We start from the raw sequence: 9,009 nt of genomic DNA on the forward strand, positions 1-9,009 counted from the left end.
GGCTACTTACAATCTATCACTTTCAGACCTGTGTCACTGCACAGAGCAGCAGATTAAGATTTACTGCTTCTGTGCAGTGAGCAGCTAGTTGGCTTGTGCATGCATATAATGGTGTGATGCTGGAGGAGAATCATTCACCCCTGAAGGCCAGAACCAGTGCTATGTATGTCCAGCGTTCAGTCACATTGGGCTTTCAGTGAAGGTCTGCACCAAGTCTGTGGCATCATATCTCCACCCCTGAAGAACCCCAACAACACGCCCCTTGCTTATCTTTTATTGCTGATGAAGCATGTAACACTAGGCTTGAGGATATATCAACAAGCAAAGCTTTATTGAATTGATACTCACTATTAAAAGTGTTAACAGTGTGATACACAAAGCAAGGAAAAAAGCAGTGCTGCTTTTTAAAAAAAATGTATGCCCAAGCACTACAGTAACTAGTATCTGTCTCACAGTAGTTAGTAACATTTAGAAAACTCTTGTTTCTTGTAGTAGGATCTCAGCAGAGCCATAAGGGGTTTTGAAGGTGCTCCCTCATTGGGCATGAACAAGGGCGCCTGCTCCCTGGCCATACCCAAATCCCTTGGGGCCAAAGTTCTTCGCATAACAACCTGTGAGAAAGATGAACATGTAGTAGCTGACTGGCTCGTTAATTAAGAGCAGCAGTGTCTAGGCTAAGGCCCTCAGCTGCTTCCTGTTAGTCACCAGAACATCCCCATCAGAAGCAATGCTCAAAAACCATTTTGTTAAGCTGCGTAACTCCCACAGCTGAACTCAACAGCCATGGCTGTTTGGTCTGTGTAGCTCCCAACCTACTCTGTGAAAGGAATTCATACACTGGTGCTGTGGCTAGGTTATCTGTTAAGACATATGTTGCCATCAAAACACCATGTGGATCAAGTTTATATCCATGATACCATGCAAGAAGGCATGTCAGGATGTGTGCTACCTTGTTTACTTATTCTGATCTGCTCTCTGACCCAGGCAGAGGGCACAGGCTGCTGCTGCGTTGCTCAGTATGTAATGTTTTGCTTGATGCAGTTGTAAGCTACATCAACAGCTTCAGTAATATTTATTTCATTTCTCAGCTCTGTTCCTATGACTTATAAAGTACTTCCATCTTGAGAGGAGCCTGAAAGTTTCTTATAACAGGAATAAATTCAGCATTTGTCCTTGTAACACATTACCTTGAACCTTGTTTCTTTCCTCACCTTTACAATAGATTTCTCCCTCTTTTTCTGTTAAGGTTGTGGATTCTAGGCTTTTTCCACACTTGGCACATCGGAAGCAGTTTTTGTGCCATGGCTAGGGGAAGAAAAAAAAAAGATAAAAAAAGATAGTTTTACATAGAATGCCTGAGTTGGTAAAAAAATGCATTAAGTGGAGATGCCTGCACCAATATTGTTTATAGATGACTGGTGCAATAAAAACCAGTTCAAATACACCAGTAGTGGACAAGAGCGTCTGCATTTCTGTGAGTGGCCCAAAGCCCCAAATTCCAAACCACATCTTGCTCAGGGCAGCATTTTGAAAGGTTTGGGCTTGCTCTAATCAGATCAGAGCAGATCTTGGCTCTCTGTAGTAAGTCAGACAGCTGGCAGACCAACACACAGCTCTACACTGTATTTCAAGAGAAGATCCCCTTTCTGCTGAAACGTTCAGGCTCCATCATAAGCTGTACACCACAAGACAGTTCCCTCTTTGGGGGAGAAAGCGCTCCTGTAGTCTGCTTCAAGTCTCTGGCATGAGACGACATTGAAGCTTCACCTTTGAAATCCAAGGTGAGCACTCATCACCTGCATTTCAAGTCCTTTTTGTTCAATTAAGTTGATTGATTTGACTATTTCCAATGCTAAGAAATGCAATTTTAAGATAACTCTGCCCCGCAGTTGGTTCCCTACTGGAACCCACATAACATACCTTGCTCACTTTAAAGTCCACGTAGCAAGTGCAAAACAGCACAGGCAGTTCCTTACCTTTCCAGCTCCTATTACTTTCTCTGCTGCATAAACGGAATCGCCACACCTGGAGCATTTCTCTGCCCCGCCAAACTTCTGAGCAAACTTGGAGGTGTTTGGATTTGTTGTGGGTCGGTGGGGAGAGGGCGTACTGAAAGAAACAGGAGATTTGTTATCTTTACTCTTTTACTAAATGAGCTCTTGGTCTTCTTAACAATGCTAACAGCGCAGCATCCAACACAGAGTACAGAATACAGTACTTTTGCGAAACTGGAGAAGTAGGCAAGGCTATCCAATTACACTTGGTAGGGAAAAAAAACCCCAAAAAACCCAAGAAGAGCAAGGCCATGCTTCAAAGGATAAAAAGAAGCTACTGTAAAAGCTAGTTTTCTGAGGAGACTTTACCTTTTCACTTCTCTAGAAGTGCTGAATTCTGTATCAGGACATGGATTTACCAGAGAGTAAGCTACAAATAATTCTGTTAAATTCCTGTCCACTGATCATAATCTGGAACCTGAACTGATCACTGAACCTGGCTGGAGAGCATACATGATATAAACGTCAAGCAATAATTTAGGAACTTGTATGAAGCAAGTTGTGAGGCATACCTCAGCTTCTTTCCTCATGCTTTGCATCAAGAACTTAATCAGCCAAGGAATGTTTACTATTTAATAGGCTTTTTGGTTTTGACTATAATTAAGCACAAATTGTTCTTCATTTGCCAGTTAAAAATTCATTCTCCTTGTAGCCCCAGATGCTCAGCGCTCTGAATCCATCCCTGCCAGAACCTGTTGAGCATTTGCAGCTTATTTAGGAGAGCGACTCGACACCCACAGTCACCGCTGCAGGCTCCTGCAGAGCCATCAGCAGCTCTGTAATCCAGTCCCCTATGGCTCATGCATAGGGTTAGTTAGTGCATCTTTACCTGCACTAACTCCTGCTCATACGGTGGCTACTCCCATAGTCACCAGTTGAAGCTTCGCGCACTGCAGGTTAAATGCCCTGCAATCGGTTATCCATCTATAAACCCTATACGTATATAGGGAAGATACTGTATTTTGCAGCATTTCTATCCCAGACAACATGAACTAAACAAAATCCAGCCCAAAAGACTCCTCTGAAAACAGTACTGAAGGACAAGGGTCACGCACCTCCCAGCTTAGTTCACCCACCTCTCAGGCTTGATGCCTAGTCTCTCTCCCCTGTCCATGTTCAGCGTGCCTGCCCCTTGGCCATATCCATAACCTTTTGGGCCATACTTTTTTCCATAGCAAGATTTGCAGTAAACTTCAGCATCATGAATCGCTACAGTTGTGCTGTCCAAGTTTTTCCGGCAGACCACTGGAGATTAAAAAAAACAAAAAGTTAAACAGCCTTAAGGGACCATTTCCATCAGCACGTGTAGTAAGCTAAAAATCAAGTGAGGAGTGATGTTATGGGTTTCCTTGTCCACAATTCTTCCTATTAGGCTGTGGGACTGCCAGAGATTAGAGGGAGCAGGCTGTCATTTGAATTAGTGAATTATGGTTAGCCCTATAAAGGGCTCTGTTCCCTCCCACCTCTTCATGACCGTGACATTTAAAGCCTGGAATCTTGCTGTGGTTTGATGAATGAGGCTGCTCAGAAACTCAGATAGCGCAATCAGCAGTTTCCCTTGACAGATGTCATGAAGCAAAAGTCTACTGGTGCAGAAGAGCCCCTGTCCTGCCCTTTTGGCCAGGGTGGGGTTGGGAAAAAAAAAACTTCAAGGTTTTCCCCTTGCCTCCGTGCTGGTTTGGGGCAGAGTTGGGACTGTTCCACAGCTGTCACCGGAGGGGCTGTGCTTTTCTAGCATTCCTACATTGTCCTTCAGCACAATGCAAGCACTCTGCTCAAGATTACAGCAGAAGGCAGAACTATTTCCTTCTTAAACCTTCTTTTGTATCCCAACCAGCACGCTCTTTCCGTCTGCAGCAGCATTATGCTCGTGATAAAGACTTTGGGGAGGACTAAAATAGAAAAAGACTTATGAATTTTTTGTTTAAAAAAAATGTTAAGGTCTTCAAAATACAGGGTGACCTTTGCTTATGGCATTCATTAGCTCCAAGGTTCTTTTTATAAGACACAAATACCCAATTAAGTAAATCAACTAATGCACATTTGTTAAGTCTACAGACTTTAACCCCAACAGAACTATGCACTAAGGAAAAGCAAATACTCAGACACACTAGAACCATTGTTTGACTGTAAGTTCCAGGTTTCTTTTAATAGCAACTCCCATAAAAGGCTGAAAATGAGGCAGCCGAGACATCTAATGGTTTTTTGTGACTGCTGTAGAGCTAAGGGAAAGGAGCATAGGTGTGCCAAGGCTCACATGCCAGCACAGTGCGCTGGCGGTGGGCTGCAGACTTAAAGCAAAGTGCTTTGAGAGGGCCAATTGTAACGGTGGCTTATATGAAGAGGGCTAAACTCTAGCTCTGCCCATAGGTATTAAACACCAGCAAGAGGAACAAAACAGTACCTCATGTTTGTGATAAGGTAAAATTATCCGATTCAGACAGACAGGCTGTTTGTTTGCAAAGTAGGAGCCTCGGATTCACAGCGACCCTTTGTTCCCTTCATCTAAGCAGAGGTCTTTTCAGCAGAGAAAGCAATTTTCAATGCCTCGCTGGGCTTGTTGGTTGGACTGGAAAATAATGCTTTGGACTCCTTTCATCTGAAATAAACCACAGGCCCCTGTGCCAAGAAAGTCTAGGCTTTTGGCTGTACTAAAGCATCGGCAACTCGGCTGTGCTCAGGCACGCTGGTGTCCGGGGCCTGCGTGGGACTTCAGGGCAGGGGTTTGATAACTATTCCTTCAGCTACTGCCAGCCCCAGGACCACCGAGAGAAGTCCACCTTAGCTCAGATCAGTGCTCTGATGAGGTTCTACCACTGGGCTTTCTCCTCCACATGAGCAACACTTTAAGCTGAGCTTCCATTCTAAAAGATCCCTCAGACTCCTGAGGAGAAGGCTGTGAGGGGGGGTCAAAAGGAGGAGGAAAGCATGATGTTCCCTGCTGTGGGAGGCGCAGCCCAGCCCTCCCACTCTGGACAGGTGGGACAACACCTCTCCAAGAGACAAGCTCTCCCGTCGGCACCGCCAGGCCCAGGAAGCATGCAAGGAAGCAGAAGTCGAGCCCAACACGTGATGTACAAAGCCATCTCTGGCCACTGCCATCCCCTGAGCATCATGGGAGCCAGCTGAGTCTGGGACATCTCCTGTGGACCAGCACCCTGCTGCTGTGACTCCCCCCAGCTATGTCAGAAAAGGTTTTGCAGGGGAGCAGGAAGAGAATACTTACTGCAGAGGAAGCAGCACCGGTGGAAGCTCCTCCCGTCGCACTGCACCTCCTCGGCATGGTAGACGGTGCGGCCACAGGCACCACATTTGTTGCCGCCTCCCCAGTTCGGCATGGTGGCTCTGCACGCCCAGCCGGGCGGGAGGGGAGAAGGGGAGAGATTCGTTAACCACGGTGTCCTCCACCACCCCGGCTCGAGGACAGCTGGGGTTATAGGCTCCTTGAAACCCGGTCTGTGAAGTTTGTACATCAGAGCACAAGCCTGCGATACTGCCAACTGTTTAAACATGACTCTACGCCGCGTGAGAAGTTTTTGTGGCAGATAAACTTCTCAGCCTTTCAGATCCCAGACCAGACTTAAAGGCTTAGGCGGTCTCTCTACGGCTATTTGTAAAAGCAGATGGACTGGCAAGGGGAACAGAGGCCGCTGCTGCTGAACAGCAAGAAAAACAGAGACAGTCTTCACGAGACGTGTCCTCCTGTCCCTGCCCGGGGTTTGAAAGTTACATGAATTGGATATGCACAAATTACAGTTTCATGCACAAAGACTTTACTGTACCTTGAGCAAACGTCCCCCCCCAGATGGATATAATTTCAGTTTCTACGCTTCATTAACACTGGGCCTCTCATCTGATGGAAGCAAACCAATTGTGCCAACAACGGCATTTCATTTTATGGCAGGGCCTATCATTTGGGACGCAGTAGAAGCCGAAGTTCACCTCACCGGAGAACCACTTATTAGGGCTGTAGGAGCATTCTGAACTCCTTTGAGATCACAGCTGCACTTCAAAGAAGTTTAAGGGGGTGACTTCCCGGTGACTTCACCACCATTACATGAACTATGCCTTTACCAGACAGGTATATGAAGCAAACCCAACTGCTCAAGGAGCCACAGCTGCTTTAAAATAAAGTAAAACTGCCTCTCATGCATTACTTGCAATGGACACTCAGGTGGCTAGCACTATCACCCATCATGTCAAACAACAGCCTTGGGAACAGTCTCCTGTGTTAAGCCAGAAGCAGCGACTCTCCCATCTCAAACTGAGCTGCCCCCTCCCCAGCTCTCCTGCACTTGTGCCATCACCACCAGCAGTTCCCACCCAGCTGGACTGGGAACTCCTCCTGTTACTCCCATTAACCATCCTGGGTTAAAGCACCAAACCAGTGCACTGCCAACCACCTTTGGTTTTTCTGGGGCTTTCCTCCTCCCGCCACCACCATGAGCTAACATAGCAGCGTTCGTTGAACGTTCATCTCCCAGTAATTGCTGAACTGCCCCTTGACTCACAACCGTTGCTTAATGCTGGTTTGCTCCCCTGCAGCTTACCCTCAGAGGACCACCCCTGGCATGGAGTGGTCATGGAGGCCAACAGCAGCCAGGGAGAGTGTTATCGATTCAGTGAGTCTAACCCAGAAGAGCAGCTCATCACTCCCCCTGCTCCTTACTGACCCTTGTTTCAGACAGAGTTTCTGGGAGAGGACCATGGGTTTGCCCACTGGAAGCCCAGAGGACACTTCCTGCCACGCTACCCCACCAGCGGCACCACCCTACCTCCCAGCAGGCTCTCCACAGCAGCACTGCGGTATGGGTCAGCTATCAGGGAGGGAAGGAAGAAAGGAATTTGTCAGGAGCTTCTGACTTCTCTTGGCATGACTCACCTTCAGTTATCCTTAGAAGCTCTCCTGTGTCAGCCAGACAGGGAGAAGAGACACGCGACAGCATCCCCACACAACACCCACAACCTGCTGCCTTCAGTCAACTTTGCTGCTCATCTCTCTGAGCCAGAAGCAGAGGACTACCAGTCTCCAGTTGTCCCTCTGGCCAACAGAGAGGAACTGGCAGTGCCACCATGATGCAAGCCAGAGAGGAGCACTTTGCTTCACGATCCTCTTTCTCTAAGGGGCTCTCACCGACGTGTGGGAGAGACCTTGATGGAGAGTGAGGGGTCTCATGGGCACCTGGTTGCTGCCTCGTGCTCCCCAAGCAAGGTAGAGCAGACTCAGAAATTCCATCTCAGAGCAGCAGTTCTGGCTAAGCCTAAATTAAGTACCCCGTCTCGCTAGTGCTGCTAAAACAAGTCTTCTGCCCAAGCAGCCTGACCAGGAGTTCAGCAGTTTTAGGGATGCAGGGAAGGTAGCATACTCTCCAAGTAAGACATGCTGCCAAGTAGCTGCTACAAGACCTTTGTCCAAGACAGGCAGACAGCCATTCATGGCATGTGGGAAAATAAGATTAGTTTATTAACCTAAATTGGGGCATCTTAGGTACATTCCTAAGCAAAGGCTTAGGAAACTTCCTCGGAGTGACTGAGCAGTGCCATTTGCACACTGACACTAATTACTGAGATATCCCTTTGTTTAATACTTCCACAGGATTAGCACCATTACTGCTCCATGGTTTAGCACTAATACCCTGACCGAGCTCATAAAATTAGTTTTATGACGTTTCCCACTTCGCCTTTGTCATTCTTGGCACAACTGTAGAGTCTAAAAATTAAGATTCCATTTCTTTTATTCAAGTGCTTGGCTGTGCTACCGCACAGCAGCTGACATCAATCATGGCAAAGCGTCCTTAGTTAAAGGGAATATAGGCTGCACAAAGCTTTGGAAAAAGAATGCATAGACTGGAAAAAAAAAAGGACAAAAAAAAGGAGAAGAGATTCCTTTCCACTTTGTATGCTTTCCAAAATGTAAACGGTATCTAGTACAAGAACTACTTCTGTCTTTTCATCTCACCATCCCCACACTCGTGTTCTTTTGTGCATTTACATGAGTCTAAATTATTTTAATCATTTTCTTAGCAAACAATTATTTCGTTTCCATGCACACTAGAGCTGAGGACTTGGATCAGGGTTCCAGCTTTGCCCCAGAATTCCCACATAATATTGGGCAACACAGGGTGCAGCTCCACCCCTTCTTCCCAAGGGAGACAGAGTATTAGACGATCTGGCAGCCATTAGCTGTCTCAAATCTTCTGATAAGGGCGCTGGGAATTCATTAAATGAAAAGCAAAAAGAAGTTGAAGCCAGTACTTCAAGGTGACCTTGGCCTCTTCCAGAGAAGATATTTCCATTTATCCTCCCCATAACGTTCCTGTGACAGCTTGCGTGGGAAGAACGGCAATATTTCATCAGTCACCCACCAGCAAGGGCTACCCTGAGGCAGCGGTGCCCAGAAGGCACCTAAGGGGAAAAGGGCTGCGGACGTGAAGCTCTGCACGCAGGATAGCGTACAGGCTGCTACTCCTGCCCAGGTCCCTCAGGGCCACCCTGGAGCTTCGTGCTGCCCAGATCTCCTTTGAGAGCTCCGTGGGTAGCAGATTCAGACTTCCAGTCCTGCATTAAGCCCTCCCTGCTCCCTCAAGACCTTTTGGCTAGTTCAGGCAGGCCTTCAGGGAGCTCAAGAGCAGTAATTAAACATCCAGATGATCTCACGCCAGTACCAACAACTCTGACTTTCGATTGCGGGTTTGTTGGAAGCTGCTGTCCTCTAACAAGGAAATCCTGACTTCTGCTAAACTGGTGCCCAGTCAAGAGGGGAGCACGTTATCTGGCTAGCGTTCCCTGAAACGCCAGCGACAAGCCACGGCAACTGCAAAGTCCTTTCCAACCCGTTTGTTAACAGCAGGTTTAAATACAAGAAAAAACCTAAAGCAGCCCCAGGACAGACCTCGAGGAATTTCAGGCTACCCACTTACCCTGGATTGCTTTTCCAGCGACCCGTGGCGGGAAG

General features: G+C 47.2%; 1 protein-coding gene across 2 annotated transcripts; it reads right to left on the minus strand.

The window, feature by feature from the left end:
• Positions 1-306: 306 nt before the first annotated feature.
• CSRP2 (cysteine and glycine-rich protein 2) lies at positions 307-5,411 on the minus strand. 2 transcript variants are annotated; one of them, XM_010282660.1, is made up of 5 exons: positions 5,281-5,411; positions 3,131-3,299; positions 1,977-2,109; positions 1,212-1,305; positions 307-611 (listed from the first exon to the last, which is right to left on the minus strand). In XM_010282660.1, the coding sequence occupies exons 1-5, from the start codon at positions 5,390-5,392 to the stop codon at positions 535-537; spliced, it is 585 nt and encodes a 194-aa protein (XP_010280962.1). In that variant the 5' UTR covers positions 5,393-5,411; the 3' UTR covers positions 307-534. The 2 variants fall into 2 exon arrangements, with proteins under 2 accessions (XP_010280962.1, XP_010280963.1); XM_010282661.1 differs by having other exon boundaries at positions 535-611; positions 1,995-2,109.
• Positions 5,412-9,009: the final 3,598 nt, after the last annotated feature.

The sequence above is a fragment of the Phaethon lepturus genome, unplaced genomic scaffold (genome assembly GCF_000687285.1).
Source record: "Phaethon lepturus isolate BGI_N335 unplaced genomic scaffold, ASM68728v1 scaffold17382, whole genome shotgun sequence".
Taxonomy (NCBI): domain Eukaryota; kingdom Metazoa; phylum Chordata; class Aves; order Phaethontiformes; family Phaethontidae; genus Phaethon; species Phaethon lepturus.